This window comes from Berghia stephanieae, chromosome 5 (assembly GCF_034508935.2).
Source record: "Berghia stephanieae isolate SIO BIC M18660-M18661 chromosome 5, UCSD_Bste_1.3, whole genome shotgun sequence".
Taxonomy (NCBI): domain Eukaryota; kingdom Metazoa; phylum Mollusca; class Gastropoda; order Nudibranchia; family Aeolidiidae; genus Berghia; species Berghia stephanieae.
Genome location: NC_088364.1, coordinates 40,657,114 through 40,677,310, shown reverse-complemented (window position 1 = coordinate 40,677,310; position 20,197 = coordinate 40,657,114). Strand labels below are relative to the sequence as shown.

Genomic DNA, 20,197 nt, shown 5'->3' with positions numbered 1-20,197 from the left:
GAAAAAGTCACGGGGGGGGGGGGGGTTGTTGGATGAGCGAAGGTCGAATCTTCGCGAAAGAAATACGAACGATCGGATGGCGATGCGATAGTAAAGTGGAATATACAGATAGATAGATAGAAAAGAGGGGGGGGGGGAAACACAAACACAAACAATCAAAGAAACAAACAACAACAACAAAACAAATAACAAAAACAAAAAAAAAGACGGGGGGGGGGGGGGGGGACGGACCGGTAGAGAGGGGGAATTGAGAGAGAAGGGGGGGGGGGGGGGAGAGAGGGCGAGTAAACAGCCGGGTGATAGCTGGGTCTATATGTATATTAATGGACAAATGAGTGGACACAATGATGGGTAGCTAGGAAGGTAGATGACTATGAATTGGTAGATAATCAGTAGATAGACAGATAGATAAATAGATAGATAGGTAGGTAGAGTTGTAGTAGTAGTAATAGTAGTAGTCGTAGTAGTGGTAGTAGTAGTAGTAGTAGCAGTAGTAGTAGAAGTAGTAGTAGCAGTAGCTGTAGTGGCAGTAGTAAGAGCAGCAGTGGTTATGAATATGGGTGACGTTGACATCTAAAAGGCTCAAAGATAATAGTGGAGGTTAGTGGTGGTCAATCTTGGTGTTGAGTCCGCGTGGAGTCAGCGTTCCCAACGACTTGATCAGGTGAGTTTCCCTACGTCGATGGGCGGAAGTGTCCGAATGGCAAAAACTAAGCACACACACACGCACACACTGTACATAGCAGTTGTCCGGCAGATTGAAGTGTTGCCCACTGCTGTGTCTGCACAGTTCGATATGTCACGCAAGTGCTGCACGAATCTGTCACCCATCCTCTTTCCGGTCTCACCGACGTAAGCAATCCTACACAGGGAGCACGTAATCGCATAGACTAGATTACGGCCAGTGCAAGTAAACGGCTGCCTGATGTCCCAAATGTTGTCTGGAAAACTGACTCTGTCGTACTCCCACAGGTGCCCACAAGTCTTGCATCGGGGTCGCATACACGATCTGGCTTTAGGCCCATCCCTCAGCCGCTTTGATCACTATATCTCGACGTGATCTAAGTGATCGTACGCAGCCCATTCAAGACGGATGAGGTTAGACCTGATAGGTGTGGGTTGTAGTGCCTCTATCTGTGTAGTGCCTCGATCTTGCGATGGGCACTAAGATGGGTCCCTCATATGCTAACCTCCTCATGTGCTACCTTGAGGAAACTTTCTTCCGTCAGTACAGTACAGTGGACCTGCCCCTGAGCTGTTCAAAAGGTACATTGACGACTGTTTCGGCATTACGTCATTGACCCACAGCCAGTTGAAAGGGTTCATCCTTGTCATGAACTCCTTCCACCCGTCCATAGAGTACACTTATGAGATTTCAACCTCTGAGGTGAACTTTTTGGACATCAAGGCTGTATTGACCAGCACAGGAGTAGGGACCACTGTACACTACAAGGAAACGGACAGTCACAGCTCCCTGCTCTATCGGTCATCCCATCCGGTGAAGTGCAAAGACTCCATCCCATTCAGTCAGATACTCCGCTTGCGGAGACTCTGTCTGGAAGATAATGAATTTGCCCTTCAACGTGATCGCATGCTCGATTTTTTTAGGGCACGGGAATATCCCGGAAGGGTTTTGCTTAAAGGCTGTACGGAAAGCCAGCCTCGTGTCGAGAGAAGCAGCAATGAGGCCTCGCAATGCCAGGAAGCAGGAGACACAGCGTCCCATTTTAGTCCTCACGCATCACCCCCATGCCGATCAGGTGAGGAACATCCTATTGCAGAATTATGGGATCCTCCAGGCGGGCGAAGACACCCACAGAGTTTTCTCCGAACCCCCGTTGGTAGCATATCGACGGGATCGTAACCTGAGGGATCTCCTTGTCAGAAGCCGCCTGGAACCCATTCCCATGGATGGGCCTAAAGCCAGATCGTGTATGCTACCCCGATGCAAGACTTGTGGGCACCTGTGGGAGTACGACAGAGTCGGTTTTCCAGACAACATTTGGGACATCATGCAGCCGTTTACTTGCACTGACCGTAATCTAGTCTATGCGATTACGTGCTCCCTGTGTGGGATTGCTTACGTCGGTGAGACCGGAAAGAGGCCGGGTGACAGATTCGTGCAGCACTTGCGTGACATATCGAACTGTGCAGACACAGCAGTGGCCAGACACTTCAATCTGCCGGACCACTGCGATGTACAGTGTGTGTGTGTGTGTGTGTGTGTGTGTGTGTGTGTGTGTGTGTGTGTGCTTAGTTTTTGCCATTCGGACACGTCCGCCCGTCGACGTAGGGAAACTGACCTGATCAAGTCGTTGGGAACGCTGACTCCACGCGGACTCAACACCAGGATTGACCTCCACTTCGTATCCCGTTGTGCAACAACCTCTTAGTCAATACTATCTTTGAGCCTTTTAGATGTCAACGTCACCCATATTCATAACCACTGCTGCTCTTACTACTGCCACTACAGCTACTACTACTACTACTACTACTACTACTACTACTACTACTACTACTACTACTACTACTACTACTACTACTATCTACTACCACTACTACTACTTACTACTGTTCATACTACTACAACTACAACTCTACCTACCTACCTATCTATCTATCTATCTATCTATATATATATATATATATATATATATATATATATATATATATATATATATATATAGAGAGAGAGAGAGAGAGAGAGAGAGAGAGAGAGAGAGAGATATTATATCTGTCTGTCTATCTACTGATTACCTATCTACCAATTCATAGTCATCTACCTTCCTAGCTATCTCTCATTGTGTCCACTCATCCACTTATTTATCCATTATATACATTACAGCTATCACCGCTTATACTCGCCTCCTCGACCCACCGCTCTCTCCCTCGCTCTCTCTCCTCTCTTCTCTCCTCCTCTCCTCTCTCTCTCTCTCTCTTCTCTCTCTCTCTCTCTCTCTCTCCTCTCTCTCTCTCTCTCTCTCTCTCTCTCTCTCTCTCCTCCTCCTCTCTCTCTCTCTTCATTCTCTCCCCTCTCTACCGTCACCTCTACCCCCCCCCCCCCCCCCCTCCCCGTCTTTTTTTTTCTTTTTTTTTTTTTGTTTTTGTTATTTGTTTTGTTGTTGTTGTTGTTGTTGTTGTTGTTGTTGTTGTTGTTTGTTAGTTTGTTTCTATGATTGTTTGTGTTTGTGTTTTGTTTTTTTTTTTTGTTTTTTTGTTTTTTCTTTTCTTCTCTCCCCTCTTTTCTATCTATCTATCTATCTATCTATCTATCTATCTATCTATCTATCTATCTATCTATCTATCTATCTATCTATCTATTCCACTTTACTATCGCATCGCCATCCGATCGTTCGTATTTCTTTCGCGAAATGAATCGATCGGCTTGGAGTTGAGAGTGAACGAGAGACTCCGAAATCGAAGGGTTTGCGCCAAACTCGTCCTTTCTATCATATCACCACTCGAAAACCAGATATGCTATTGTGATCAACACTCGAAATCATATTTAGCGGAAAATACTGTGTGAATGAGGGTACGGGTTACTTATATCAATCTTATAGCTGTTGACTTGAATTTTTTATGATTAATTAATGCCATTTAAAACTAGTATGTGTAATGAGTAATAAGTAATAATATAGTGTTTTCGACTGGACTGTAAGTAGACGCAACCTATCAAATAACAGAAATTGATAAACCATGTTATTATAAACAATATATTTCATTCACTCTATATATTACATTTTACAAATGTACTATTGTGTATGCGCTATAGTAATATTATTTATTTATATGTATTTATTCATATACTCTCACCGTTTACCTATCTTTCCCCATTCCACCAACCTAACTGTATCCCGTTAGGGCTATTATTAATAATTATTATTATTAATATATAATAAGGCCAGTGGTGTTGTCAAGGGTTGTTAATTGAAATCCTTCCAACATCACTGCTCATACGGAAAACAAGGTTTGCAACCAGTCAAAGTTTTGCTCCTATATATTCACATATTATCTGGATCTGGATATCGGGTTACACATCTATCAGCCATACGAGGTTTGATTATCAGCTTAATGAGGATCTGTATTCACTAAACAAAGGAGGTTTCGCCCAATCAAAGAAAGACCAAAAACCATCCATGAAATAAGGAAACTAAAGACACCCTAACCCCCCCCCCCCCCCACACACACACACACACACACACACACACCCCAGACCTCAAAAAATAAGCTAAGAACAATACACGAAATGAGTAGCATAGTGTAAATGAGATGATGAAAATTAACTTACCCATAGCCTATTTTTTATTAATTAAAAGTCTCCTTTTGTTTAATTATGTGTTAACGTGTATTGTGTGAGGCAATTCTATTGATTTATATTAAATTATTTATGCTTTTACGGGGACTATGCTTATCTTATGAACCTGATCTATCCCTATGCAACGCGAACATCTACCACGACTACTACATATTTCTTTAACTTTAAATTTTATTACTATCTGTTGAGTGGCCAGGAACTTGAACTCATCTAGGCTATCTGGGTAGGGTTCTGACCTCCCTTAGTGGGCGGGGAGGTACTTACTGCATCTTCTATCCCCCTATATCTGTTTTCCAACATGCTTTCTGTCTTTGTCTTGGAATGAGATTACTTGTTTTTGTCCTGATCCTGGCCGGATGCCCTGGCTGAGAGGGAAACAGTCAAATGCATAGTTAGTTTTGGTAGATTATATTTTTTTTCCTTATAAATCATTTCTCTGTTATGCAGTGTATTATGTTTTCTTTATATTATATATTATGATTTGTAAATCATTTGAGTGTGTTCCTCTTATTGGGGACCTGTGCTTGTTTCTGGATGAGACTTTTAGGTGATCTCAAACTAAGTACTTTGATAGTGTGCTCTTGTAATCTACACCTGTTTCTTATTTGAACCAATTCTCCTTTGTCTTACTTTTTCTTGGATAGGCTTTAATTGTAATTCTATAACTTTTTACTTCCCCATTTTCTTCCTTTTTACTGGTGCTGATATAACCTTAATGTGTTGCAAGCGCCGTAAAGCCATTAAAAACATTTTAAAAAACAGAACCCATCTATAATAGGGTGAAAGAGGCACCAGTTGACTTCTGTCTTTAGGGAAAACTATTTGACTTCTTTTTTGTCTTCACCTATTTGCCACTTCTTTACAGACGCGACATTTGCCCTAAAAAATAAATCCAGTCTTGTTGGATACAAGTCCAATCAAAAAAAAAAAAAAAAAAAGAAAGAAAGAAAAACATGCTGTACTCCTAAGCACAATGCAACACGACGCCTCTTGGGATAATATAGATACATATATATAGAGGAAAGAAAGCCAGATCTTGTATGTTTGTACAATGCCACAAAGGAGAGGTCGACGTGACGGACAAGATGTATCATTCCCTGAAAACGAAACGGAAGATCAACAGATGGCCATGCTTCTTTCTTTTTTTTCCCCAGTATTTCGTTATATCAGTCAAACAAAAAGCAAGACGTTGATTGTAGTTTGTTAAAAATATTCACTATAAGTTGTACTTTTACATTTTTTTCAAGCCTCATATTCACATAGGAGCAAAAAGGAACGCATTTCACATTGCAGATAGTAGGTACTCAATAATAGGAATTCCACAATGGGGGAACTAAGTTATCCCCCCCCCCCCACCCCCTCCCCACATACGAATCAGTAGACACGGATTTTTTTTTCTCTTTGGAAAGTGGGGGCATAAAGTTACCCCCATTAAAAAAAAAAGAAGTGGCATGTTCCGAAATCGCCAATGGTCACTATCTTATGCTTTTTTAAAAACAATAATCATTTGAGCATAAACCTTTGTAAAAGTGAAGTTTGGAGGATTACTGAAAATTTCAGAGAAAAATTCGAATTATAAGTTTTCTTAAAAGCAAAAACAAAAGAAAGAAAAAAACAAGGTTACACCCGACGTACATTTGGGTTAAATATACATTGCAATACTCTTCAACAGTCGTAACGTCACTTCCTTCCTAATGACGCATGGTAACTTAGTAACACTGGCTCTAAACTATCGGAACAATGGCGGACGCCGTATGAAATATTTCTCCGGTGAGCATAAAAGCGTATCCAGAAGAAAAAAACCCATAAATTTGATCATGTTTTGACTTTTACACATTCTGATCACAAGGCATATGAAAAGTTCTAGCCAGCATGAAGAATAAAAAGTATTGATTTTCTTTGTTTAGAACCAAGATGGCCGCCGTTGCCGGGCGGCGTTACATCAGACTACTGAATCCAATTTGAAAAAGGCTTAGCTGCAATAGCCAATCTGCCACTGATTTCTGAACTCGATGACATAATAATATTATGACAAATTAATAGACAGGTGATCATGAGGGCGTGACGTGGACGTGGTACCACACACGCATGTGGAAACTGGGACTTTCCACAGCCTCCACCTGACATAATTTTCAGCCTGTTATATAATTTGATTTGTTTTTGTTTTTTTTTTTTGTCATGCGGTAGACGATACAAGTTAGCAAGATTGTTTTATTTATCCAGTTAGCAAAAGAACCCACTCAGGATCAGACGACGGTGGCCTAAACTCGTTGCCTTAACGGGTAAGTTATTCGTGGCCCTCGTTAAACTTAACGCAGTGGCTACTTTTACAGTCCCGTAAAGATGGTTCTCGGGGCTATTTTTACAGTCCCGTAAAGATGGTTCTCGGGGCTATTTTTACAGTCCCGTAAAGACGGCTCTCATGGCTATTTTTACGGCGTTGATGCGATTCTGTTCAATTATCCGCATAGTTATAGATTATCATCTTTTTGCAGTATTCACAAAACTTCACATATCATTTCTCCCGATATTTAGATGTACAGATCTAGAGGCGGTGAATGAAAGCAAAATTAATTTCATTTAACATATTTAGTTAATAATAATAATAATAATAATAATAATATAATAATAATAATAATAATAATAATAATAATAATAATAATAATAATAATAATAATAATAATACACATTTATAGAGCGCTCATTCTCGTGTAAAACACAAGCTCTGGGCACTTGATCTAAAGCTAAAACTAAAATTAACAAACAATTAATGTAAAGTCAATTCTCTTAGCGATTTTTACGGTACTGTCATTTTTATTACATATAATTTTTTTTGTTGTTGGCATAAGTTATGTTTACAGTACAGAACAGCCCGTTTTCTATCATCAGTGGGCAGGTTAGGTTGTATGTCTTGATTTTTTTTTTCTGTCAAACATACATAATATAGATCTATTATCAAACACTGAAAGTATATTTAGTTCCTGCTTGAGTCGACACCCCTCAAGATATAATACTTTACAGGTTGGCTTTTGTTTATACTTTACCAGTATAACCAGTCAGGAAGTACTAACGGTTTATACAATACTAAAAGACGTAGACGTCTAACATTCAGGGTGCAGTCTTCTCACGTGAGAGTGGGTTTGAATCCAATTTCAGAAAAGGGGCCGTTCACAAACCAATTGGACACATTTTGACCATAATTTTAGAACCCCCCCCCCCCCTCCCAACCATATTGTGGGCAAATGACTACCCCTCCCCCCCCCCCCCCCCCCCCCCATGTGGATGTCCATGGTAAAGATGCACATTGCGAAACACCTCAGGCTTAAATATCGGTTTGGACGAATTCAATCCCTCGTGGGGGCGGGGACCTACACTCCTCTAAGCTTGGTGAGAAGTTGCCAGGCTTTGATACCAGTAAGAGGAGACACTGGGTAGCTGCGAATCGGCTTCGGTCGAGGAGCTGCCTAACAGCAAGTCAGTACGTTACATCGGTGGGGTCTAACTTCCTGTCCAATATGTCCACGCTGTGGGCAAGAACCCGAGACGGCAGAGCATCTAGTCGAAAGGTGTGTTGTGACGATGCTACCAGGCGGGTTTGCGACGGTGCACGAATGCGGACCGGACTTTGCTGATTGGGTCGATCGTCATAACATAATAGTGTGAACCATAAGAGGCTGCTACCTTGTGGTCAGACCAAGGTTGTGGTTGCCCTGGGTCAGACCCCTCTGCCTCGGCTTTGAGGTACCACTAGGGAAAGAGATAGATAGAGAAAAGGAGAAAGGAAAAAAGAGAGAGAGAGAAAGAGGAGAGAGAGGAGAGAGAGAGAGAGAGGAAGAAAGAGAGAGAGAGAGAGATAGAAAAAGAATGAAAGAAAGAGAGAGGGAGAGAGAGAGAAAGAGAAAATGAGAGATAGGGAAAGAAAGTAAGAAAGAAAGAAAGGGATAGAGAAAGAATGAAAGAAAGAGTGAGATAGAGAGAGAGAGAAACAAAGAAAGAATGTAGAGAGAGAGAGAGAGAGAGAGAGAGAGAGAGAGAGAGAGAGAGAGAGAGAGAGAGAGAGAGAGAGAGAGAGAGAGAGAGAGAGAGAGAGGCTGCTAACTAGCCGCACTTGAACGAAGTGAGTGAGAGTTTTGGAGCTAATGGCGTCTACTCAGCCAATCTGTTACTATTTATAAATCTATTACCGCAACGCCGTAAAAATAGCCACCAGAACCGTCTTTACGGGATCCTAGAAAGAGGAGAGCTAACGCGTCGTAGCTCCTTCTAGGATGGGACTTAAAATAGCCCTGAGAACCATCTTTACGGGACTGTAAAAATAGCCCCGAGAACCATCTTTACGGGACTGTAAAAATAGCCACTGCGTAAACTTAAACCTTTGACCCTTTGAGAGTGACGAGTGACGAGTGATAAGGTAAATAACAGTGCTGGGTCGAGTTTGAAACGATCGAATCGAGCGGGTTTTCGATCGAGTCCTCTAAAATCGAGTCGGTTTCGGGCGGGTTTCGAGTCAGTGACGTCATCGAGCAGTGATTCGTTTGAAAAAAAAAAACACGAGCAACTCGTTTGCCACAGGAAACTTCACATACCCCTCCCTCTCTTATGTCTGTGGCTGGCTTGACTGCAGCTGGTTATGATGGGGGCTGCCAGATGGCCAAGTTCAAAATTGGTTACTAAGAAACGCTTTTCTATTATTATTCATTTAAAAAAAAAAATCTTTTATTTAAAAAAAATGAAAAGATAAGTTTATCCAACTGTAGTCGATTGTTTTGTTAATCAAAACAAATGAGTTTTTCAAGGGAGTCAGAATGCTTGTGGTGTTGGGCTATTTGGGGTCTATTTGACTACTTGGGCAAGAAGAAATCTGGCTGTCTGGCAGCCTTGATTATGATCGTTCGTCGCATCACACACACATACACACACACACACACACACACACACACACACACACACACACACACACACACGCCATCAAACAGTTGTTGATGGTGAAGGGTTGAGACCCCCCCCCCCCCCCCCTCCCACCACCATCATCCCGCTGTCACCTTAACATTTCATATTTATGTCGCGCCAAAAGTTGTCGGCCGCCCCCACCTCCCATAATTTGTCACTGGTCGTCATCGCCTCTTGTGTGTGCGGGAAAGGTCGTGCCTTTCATTTCATTATTTGAAAAATAAATGAACAAGAATGGTGTGTTTTTATTAGGTAGGTAGATAATAATAATATTTAGCAGGTTCCACACCCAGACACACACGGATTGCCCGGACACGATGATAACGATGCCGACGACAATGGATGACGATGATGATGATGATGATGATTATCGTGTTTCTGTTTAAAAAATGAAATACTTTAGCAGGTTCCACCCCCACCCCCCACACGGATAGACCGGACCCGAAGATGATGATTGTGGTTTTGCTGGCTGTTACGGCTGTGATGAGGATGATGATAATGATGATGATGATGATGATGACGATGGCGCAGATGGTGATTATTTGTTCGGTCGCTCAGTGGTACGGTGTCTCTTGTCACAAAATCAAGCCTTGTCAATGGCCGGATGAGTGACAGTGATTGTTGAAAATTGTGATCCAGACGTTAAGTCCGTGTGTCAGGCACTTGACTCAGGTGTGAATGTATTCTTATCTTATAAGTAATGACGGGTATTGTAAAGAGCTTTAATACAAAAAGACTCCAAACAGCGAACGGTACCTACTGTACGAAATGGATGTATGGTCGATATGGCGTGCCGGAGGAATAAATTAAATAAAATATTGTGAAGTTCATTGAGCATGGTAAATCCTTGGAAATGCGCTTTGAACTAATACACCTGCTAGACAACTCCGATTCCAATATAAACGACTGATTAATATTCCCATATATAAACTATAGTTAGCTGAAAATCTTTCTTTGTCGGGACTCCAAAAGTATGGAACGAATTAGACAAAGAAATCAAAGGGTCTTTTAGGAGCACTGATTGATTTTAGATTGATTATTACATTGAAATGTGTTGATATTTATTTTATCCATTATTATTAGGGTGGTGGTGGTGGTGGTGATGATGATGATCCCGCTGATATGATGGTGATGATAAATAAATTAAACATAATTCCCTTTATTCATCCCATAGGGGAGATTCGTCTTTCGGGTCTATTCTAAGGGAAGACTGGAATAACCCAAGCGATAGCCGCAGTGCAGCGCCGCAAATTTAGTTAGGGCAAGGTGACTTGCTCAAGACCACTCAGCGGCGGGTGATCGAACTCGGTACCTTTCGGGTGCCAACCAAAGACCGTACCGCTGCCCCTGATGATGATGATGATGATGATGATGATGATGATGATGATGATGATGATGATGATGATGATGATGATGGGAACTAACAAAGAATACACAGGCATCTAAAATTGAAACATTCCATATTCAAAGCTAATGTTTTACTTTAAAAAATTGAGCTTTACAATATCCACTAAATGTGATCAAAGTGCTTTGTAAAGGGGTCCCCGGTCAACAGCAACATTTAATATGTAGGACGGGACATGCCGCCTGTTAGGCGATATTACAATTTTTCAGACAAAGACAACGCTGTTAACGGCCAGGTACTCATTTTACACCTGAGTACGGTGAGAGAATGTGAGTAAAGAGCCTTGTCCAAAGACTCAACTATGCACCGAGCGCGAGGCTCGAACCCAGGACTTTCCGATCCCAAAGCGGGTGTCATACCACTAGACCATTATAATGCACGAGAGCCATGGTCGACTAGAGTACTACCTATAGTTACGTCATGACTAGACCACATAGCCGCACTACTGTAGGAGTGTTCATTGATAGAGGGATGCGTGTGTGTCATAGAAATAGCCTTAGTGTGTGTGTGTGTGTATGTGTGTGTGTGTGTGTGTGTGTGATAGTCAAACTTTAGTAGGTTTAATGAAGTCTTGTCACACACGCGTGATACACCTATACGAATTTCCCTGCCACTGCCACCCAGACACACTAACATCTGACAAGGAGTGAGGGCTGTGGAAGAACCACAGACTACCGTGTGCAAACATTGGCGATTGGTATCGGATGGCAAACTGTGATCGTTTGAATTTGAAATGATTCGAAACACTCGTTACCCCTCCGCTCGCTCGAATCCTGATCGTCTCAAGCTCGTCTCACGTGTCAAGATCGTCTCAAGCTCACAACCCGCTTGATCGTTTTACGATCGAGTGATCGTTTTACTAACTCGCTCTTCCGGCATTGAGATCGAGCACTGACTCGTGGCTTGGCGCTCGGTCGTCGATCGAGTAAAAGCGATCAAATAACCCAACACTAGTAAATAACAGTCAGTGAACAGGACAGTAGGTGGGACAGCTGAGATGGCGAAGTAAATTTACACACGAAACCGCGTTTAAAGAGGTAGATTATTGTTTTCGTTTATATGAATTATAAGTATATTGTCAGCTGATTATTGCAGTTCTTTGGAAATTAAGTGATTATAAATCTCAAAAAAATCCCAATGAAATGGCTGTAGAATAGAAAGAGGAGTTGTGGAGTTGACAGATCGGCCCAGGGAATTGAACTTATAATTTAGGCGACCGTACTGCTGGCTATATTTGTGTTGTGAATGCAATAATGACGTGACTTGGAATAACAAATCAGTTTGTTGTGACGATTGCAATACGGCACACGGAATCTAAAATATATACAACCAAGACAAGGACCCCACTGACACTGAGGCAAATATAAAAACATTTTGGAAATGTAAAAAATGCAACACATACCCAAATGACCGGGAGGCCTTCCGAAAGCTCCTACACCCCAGTATTCTTGTTTGGTCTAGTAGGGGGTTTGAGAGGGGGAAAACTTTTTTTTTTTCCCAAACCTCCAACTAGAACATTATAAAAAAAAGTTCCCCTCCCCCCTCCCAAACCCCCTACAAGAATACTGGGGATGTAGGAGCTTTCGGAAGGCCTCCCCCTAGATTCCTCATTTAGCCCATAGGCGTTTTTTAGCCGTCCCAAACATAGATCAGTTTCACGTCCATAAATAGAAGACAAAAAGTTCTCAAAATCAAAATTCACATGTCTAGACCACTTGAGAAAGAAAACTATTTTTCGTGTAGTTTATATTAACTTTCAATGTATTAGAAATAAAGTCCGCAATTTTGCAATTTTAGTTGACTACAACAAACCTAATATAATAATTGGTGAATCATGGCTCACAACAGGTCAAAGAAATAGTGAAATATTTCCAGAGAGATATCAAACAAATGTATTCAGGAAAGACCCAAAAATAGACATGGAGGTGATGTCTTCATAGCAGCAAATGACGCTCAAAAGCTCAACATTAGTGTAATGGAGATTGTAATTTTGCGTTGGTTTGAGAGAACCTCAATGCAAATGACCTTAAATTAGACAAAGAAATAGATTGTGAATTAGTATGGGCTGAGATCAAAATTAGAAACAACCCCTCATCGTAGGATTGTATTATTGGCCCCCAAATTCCACAATAGAAATATCAACGCATTAGGGAAATCAATATCAAAACACTTAGCTAAAAAAGAATGACACATTATAATGGGAAGGGATTTCAACCTTCCCCACATATGTTGGGACACCAACACTCTACTTCCAAGCACAACATAGAGCTTTTCTTGATATACTAGCAGAAAACCCTTAGAATAACTTCAACACGAAAAGATAACATATTAGACCTCTCCATCACCAAGAACTCTAGCCTGATTAAAACTTCTGACGTCATTCCCGGTCTATCAGAGCATGACATTGACTCTGACACAATAGCACAGGATAGATACACAAAAAGGAGATTATATCTTTATCACAAAGAAAAGAAAATCGCATTAATTGAAAAAAAATCGAGACTTGAGTGAAATGGAAACAGAAACTTTTGAAGAAATGTAGGATATGCTTAGAAATGGCCCTAAGAACATTTAGAAAATAAGGTACCATAAAAAAATGAGCGCAAAACAAAGCCACCAGCCATGAATTAATACCAATCCAAGAAGAAAAATAAGAAAAAGAAAAACACAAGCTTTTTGTAAAGGCAAAGAAATCTCAAAGCAAATGTGTTTGGGACCACTATCAAGAATTCAAAACAACAAGCCAGCGAGAAATAAGGTGGGCACATTGGAACTATATTCACAATATATTAGAGCACTCTATTAAAAATGGAAACAAAAGCGAAAAGATAGTTTGGGGGTAGCATCACTGAGCACGATGGAGCATTACATCAAGATAGCGTGACTAAAGCAGAAATTCTGAACCATTAATTCAAATCTGTATTCCCAGAACAAAAATATTTAACTTGTCCCTCAATTCTGGAACCCTCCCAAATGATTGGAAACACAAACAAAATACCAGTTTTCAAGAAAGGTAGTTAGTAAACATGTGGCAGAAAAACTACAGGCCTGTATCTCTTTAGCATGTGTCTGTTGTCAAATATTGCAGCACATACTATGTCATCATATGATACACCTGGACACCAGCAATAGATTAATGCCCCTATAACATGATTTCAGAAGTGGACATTCATTTGAAAGCCAATTAATCATAACTATGCATGAGCTCATGAAATCTTATGACTAGAAAATGCAAACTGATCTAAACATCTTAGACTTTAATAATAATAATAATAATAATAATAATAATAATAATAATAATAATAATACATTATATTTGTTGAGCACTCTTCCATATCACGAGGAAGTGCTCAGAGCGCATCAACAATTCAATTTGGAAAATAACAAAGTCTCAAGATGCTTTTTAAACATATAATCTTCCAATGAAGAATGTCGTACTTCTTTTGGAAATTTGTTCCAGAGGGTTGGGATGATTCTAGAAAAGGATTGTCCTCCACATGACATGTGAGAGTTCTTTCCTTGAGTGACAAGCAATTTTCAATCGGATGATGAGCGAAGGGGTTGGGTTGGTGTATATAACTCCAATTTATCATAAAGATTAGTTGGTTGATATGTGTTGCGGCATTTAAAACATAATGTCAGAACTTTGTACAATATTCGCTCCTTAACAGGAAGCCAATGAAGCTCTTTTAGCAGAGGTGATGCATGATGTTTCTTGCTGCACTTAAGGACTAATCTTACAGCATTGTTTTGAATTCTTTTGCCGCCTGAGTATACTCTTGCTGGTGAAGTTAAAAAAGGAGAAAGTTACAGTTGTCAAGTTTTGAAAGAACCAATGATGTAATCAAGGTTTTTGTCACATCTGTACTTATGTAGTTTCTAATTTTACCAATTCTGTTAAGTTGGAAATTTAAGCATTGAGAACGATATTTTATGTGCCAGTCTAATGTCATATTTTCATCCATAAAGATGCCAAGATTTTTAACAGCGGGTGAACTTTGCACAATCGAGCCATTTATGTTACATTTGATATTTCCAATAGAATTTGTAATATTGGGATGACAATTTCAGTCTTTTCATCATTCAAGTTGAATTTATTTGTTGTCTTCCAATTTTTTATATCATGTACTCACTTTCTCATGGTAAGTAATGTTTGACTTAGATCATTTTTCTCACATGCCATATATATTTTTATGTCGTCTGCGTATAGATGGTAATTGATGTTATATTTTCTTATAATTTTAGTGAGTGGCTGCGTCTATAATGTGAAGAGGATAGGTCCTAATACAGAACCTTGCAAAACTCCATATTTGAGGTTCCTGGTCTCCCATAATCTTCTTTTACTCTCACTCTCTGTGTGTGGCATGTCAGATAAGATTGAATCCAGTTTAAGGTGTTCCCTTTAATTCCAAAACTGTTTTGAAATTGATCGACAAGGATTTTATGGTGGCAGCAGATGAATCGAGAAGGATAAGAACGACAATCTTCCTGTTGTCCATTTCAAGTTGCAAATCATTTGTTACCCTTAAAAGTGCCGTTTCAGTACTGTGTCGTACTTTGTATGCCGATTGGAATGACTCTCATATTATTTGCTTCAATGTGATCTAACAATTGTTTCATGACCACCTTTTAACAATTTTTTAACTCATTGATATTGAGTCCAGGGTTTTTTGATAAAGGTTTAATGATGGCCTCTTTGAATATGCTTGGTACCATACCTTTGAGGAGCGAATGGTTAATTATATCAATTATATAGGGTAGTAAGTCATCCAAACATTCTTTTAATAGCTCTGTGTGGATGGGATCGAGTTCACATGATTTTGATGGACTGCTTTGGATGATAGTATGAATTTCGTTTGCTTGCAGTAGAGAAAATTGAATTCAGTGCCCTCAAATCATTCATCTTCAAAAGCATATGGTGGTGACAGTTTATCTAAACCGTCTCTTATGTTAGATATTTTGTTTTCAAAGAAAGAAGTGAACAACTCACAGATGTCTTTGTCAATTCCTGATGGCATTTTTGATGATTTTGAATTATGTAGTTCATCTGTGATAGCAAACATTTCCTTACATGTCCTTGTGTTCTTTAATTTCCCAAGGTAGTGTTGATGTTTTGCCTTCGGGATGACGATATTCACTTTGTGTTTCTTGTCTTTAAATATTTCTCAGTGGACCTTAATTTTTTATTTCTGCCACTGCCTTTCAGTCTGTCTCTTTTCTCTCTTTTTTGCTTGAATTTCATCTAAGAGCCATGGTGTGCTCGGGCAATCAGTGACAGTGCATTTCCTGGAGTGGAGCATGGTGTTCACGGACCTTTTGCAAAGTAGTACATAATTTATGAGCCAATGTACTTTCACTTGACTTTAAAGATGTTGCAATGTCTCTTTTAAATTTAAGGAGATCAATTTGACTTTTTGGTCGGGATAAAATTGTTCGTTTTGGTCTTTTATTTGATTGTATATATCCTTGAAAGGTAAGCAAAAAATGACCAGATAAGCATCCGTGACTTTTAGTTCTTTAAGGGGACTGTTTTCCTCTCTTACTATAAGTAAATCTAAACAATGTCCTGCTTTATGAGTTAGTTTATCAATTAGTTGTATCAGGTGGTATGTTTCAAATAATGTTTTCATCTTCCTGGCATCTGAGCATGATAAGTCATCCATATGGAAATTGAAGTCGCCCGTAATGATGAAAGGTGTATTAGTTGTAGATCTTAAATGGGCAAACATGTAAAATTATTTATCTTACTGGGTGAGAGAGGGAGGGAGGGGGAGGGGGCTATACATGCATACTCTAGTCAGATGCTGTGAGGACGATTGAATGCGGAGAGTAGCCGCTTCGAATGTAACAAAACTTGACTCTAGTATATTTCCTGGTGTAATGACAGATTTCATATTTCTATACAAGAATGCAATGCCCCCCCCCCCCCCCCCCCCTTTACGACCGATTCGTGGAAATGCTTTGATTGAGTAATCCTTTGGTGTCATTTCTGCCTGTGTAAACGCATCTCCGGATTTTAGCCACGTTTCTGTTAAAGAATATCAATGCCTTTCTCAATTATTGGGTATTTTATATTTTGAGTTTTTCTATTTGTTGATTGAGAATTTAGACAACCGATGACCACATTTCTTTCTTCTTACTATTCACTGTGAAGATCTTATCTCCGTCATAATTGTTTTCATTAAAGCCATTCACAAATTCAAAAACATCAATGAGTATGGGTGATGGTCTCAGTGATTTCTGGTGTGCTGGTGGTTGACAATCAAGCTGAACATAATCATCCTCTGTTTTCTTCATCCGCCCCTTCAACCTCGTCTATTAATTTTAAAAATAAATGTATTGTTTACAAATGGCATGAGGAACAAAGTAAGAAACACAGATAAAATGGCCGATGTTGTAGAATCCATTCTAAAAATCAGTTTTATTTGAAGCAGGATTATTTAAAATCTTCTTAAACTATTTAATAGAGTACATGGTGATATAACAATTATCACAGTATAAAATCCAATTGAGAATATAGAGTAAATCCAACAAAATGAATACAAATAATCACAGCACAGTCGACACAGCTGCCTGTTAGGTTCGCTACACACATGTCACTTTAGCAAGCCATTTGATGTACTCCCACACAAAAAGTTCCTTTATAAATTAGAAAGTCACGGTATAAAAGGTAATATCCTCAAGTGGCTTAAATCATTTCTGATGCAGCAAATTATTGTCGAAGGTTCATCATCATCGTCCTGTCAAGTTGATTCAGGAGTACCACATTGGACAGTTCTAGGTCTGATACTCTTCCCATGTCACATAAATGTAGCATGCTGTAGCATATCAAACACTGCTCTTTTCAGATAATTGTCTTCTCTATAGACACATCAAATCACCATCAGACCAAATACAACTGCAAGCAGACACAAAATCTCGAACAATGGGCAGACACCTGGGGCATGCGTTTCAATTAAACAAAATGTTATAAGATGGAAATATCCTGCAGCAAAACACCGCTTAGAGCCAACTACACACCTAACAATCACACAATCAAACAAGTTACAGAAAATCCATATTTAGACATCATTATACAAGAAAACCTAAAATTGCAAGCACACATCAACAAAATAATAAAGCAAATTCAGCGTGAGGGTTCATCAAAAGGAATATCAGACATTGCCAAGATCAATCTTAGACTATTCCTGTACAGTTTGGGACCCACACCTATAATCAGATATAAAAGCAATTGAAGATGTACAGCGCTGCGCTGCAAGATTTGTCTTCAATGACTACAGCCCCCATAGCAGCATAACAGACATGATCACACAGCTTGGATGGACTCCCTTACAAGACGGACAGAAAGAACAATGACTGACTCTTATTTTCAAAATTACAAACAAAATGATGGCCATCTCACCAGAACAACTAGACCTACAACGAAATTCACACATTCAAAGAAAAACCAACGCAAAATACCAATCTGAAAACTCAAAACATTTTCAAATATTCATTTGCACCCTGCACTATCAAAGACTGGAAAGCTCTTCCTGAATCATATGTGAACACAACGGATTTAGAACCCTTCAAGCGAAGATTAGTGAAATTCATCACCCTCAAAAACAAATACTCAGAATTGAGTCGACTTCGAGTTACATTCAGATTCAGATTCACGGGGGGAAGGGGGGTTGCAACACATATTCTTATATTTGATTTAACTGTAAAAACAACGTCAACGTATTTTCAGGTCTGATAACCGGATGCAATCATGGACTTGTTTTAACATTGTTGTAATGGAGAATATTTTGTGTTGGTTTGAGAGTTTTTCCATTACAAAAATTAGACCATAACAAATTGGGTTATCAGACCTGTTAATAAGTAAGCACAGGAGGTGTAAAAAGGATGGGTTTCTTTCTTATGCTATTTTTCATTGGTTTTATTCATTTTATTTTTATTGTTTGTATTATGTTTTTTCTCCTTTTAATTTTTTTTCGTGATTACTTGGTTCAAGTAACAGAATGTATCTTTAGTTTGTTGATTGAAGCTTAACAGTTTAAAAACAAAAAGATTTTCTTTATTCAGTGGTGATAATCATCCGATTTTGGTATTTTATGAGATGCCATGTCAAACATTGTCTTCTGATAAAATCTCAGGTTGATAAGTGGTGGATCCGCCGAAAAATCACCATCATGTCTTTTGTTAAAATTTGACGCTTAGGCCTATGCTCACTTACCTCAAACTTGGTGACCGTCCCATTTTTTATGACAGACTGGAGCCAACTGTCAAAAGTGACACAAAACCAGTGGTGGTCTTGGATGAGTTGGTGGCCCAAAGGGAAGGGAATGGGGCGACGTGTACTTATGGGTGGGGCTTACTTTTCGGCATTGCACTGTTATAGATTCCTAGGTTATTTCAGTTCTCCCTTGAAATACACCTTCAAAAGAAGTCTCTGCATGGGGATGAATAGAGACATTTAAAAAAAATAATAAAGTTGTTTCTCACAAATTAAAACCAATGGTAAATGGTTTAGGACCTGGATCCTCTTGCTTCTTAGGCAAGAATATTTTGATGGTTTTGAGTAACATTATTATCTGATTCTCAGATCGTTAATCATGTTTGACAAATATGGAAAGCTACTTTGGGATTACATCAAAGATGCCTCTACAACAACCCATTGCATTTTGGGAGCTGTTTCACTGTATACATTTTACCGATTGGTCATAAAGAAAAAATACAAATTGCCACCCGGACCACGAGGCTTACCACTCCTTGGAAATCTTACAGGTAATTATTAACCTTCTTTACATGTAACAATCCTCACTTTGAATTTCATGGGTAAACTTTTATGGAGGTATGTTTTCAACAAAACTACATCCTGGATTAAACTAACACATGAAACATAATGGAACACGTTTCAAAATATGTTTTATGATCGAGATAAGAGATTGATAGAATGCACAATAGTCAATGAATGGACATTCTAACAATGCACATTCTAACTTTAAAGTGCGCATCATTTATATTCCGGCAAGGATTTTTGCTTTAACATCAAAATTGGAATGCACTATGTGCCTATTTACAAAAGCCTCTGTCAACAAAAATATTCTAAGATCTAAAATGTTTTTTAACAGTGCAAAATATGCTCATGAACACTTTTTAAAGTATCTTTAACTATTTCAAAACTTACCTGAATTTTTCAGTGTCCTGTAAAATATCCTTTAAGTGTTCCTTGTTATAGGGCCATGTGATCATATGCCCATAAGGAAAAGATTATTATTATTATTATTATTATTATTATTATTATTATTATTATTATTATTAGTAGTTAGTAGTAGTAGTAGTAGTAGTAGTAGTAGTAGTAGTAGTAGTAGTAGTACTTAGTAGTAGTAGTTAGTAGTTGTAGTAGTATTGTTTTTACTATTATGATTATTATTATGATTATTATTATTGTTGTTGTTATTATTATTATTATTATTATGATTATTATTATTATTATTATTATTATTATTATTATTATTATTATTATTATTATTATTATTATTATT

At 39.0% G+C, this 20,197-nt stretch overlaps 1 protein-coding gene across 5 annotated transcripts in view; it reads left to right on the top strand.

Moving 5' to 3' along the window:
- The first annotated feature begins 8,529 nt into the window (after positions 1–8,529).
- LOC144972919 (cytochrome P450 1A1-like) overlaps positions 8,530–20,197 on the top strand; it is a 61,701-nt gene continuing 50,033 nt past the window's right edge. For 2 of the 5 annotated variants that reach the window (XM_078914727.1, XM_078914724.1), the window contains exons 1-2: positions 11,624–11,707; positions 19,255–19,436. In XM_078914727.1, coding sequence (XP_078770853.1) covers positions 19,265–19,436 — 172 coding nt within the window. In that variant the 5' untranslated portion in view covers positions 11,624–11,707; positions 19,255–19,264. Of the gene's footprint in view, positions 8,737–11,623; positions 11,708–19,254; positions 19,437–20,197 lie in introns of those variants that run through there. The other 3 variants (XM_078914725.1, XM_078914726.1, XM_078914728.1) reach the window with 3 other exon arrangements.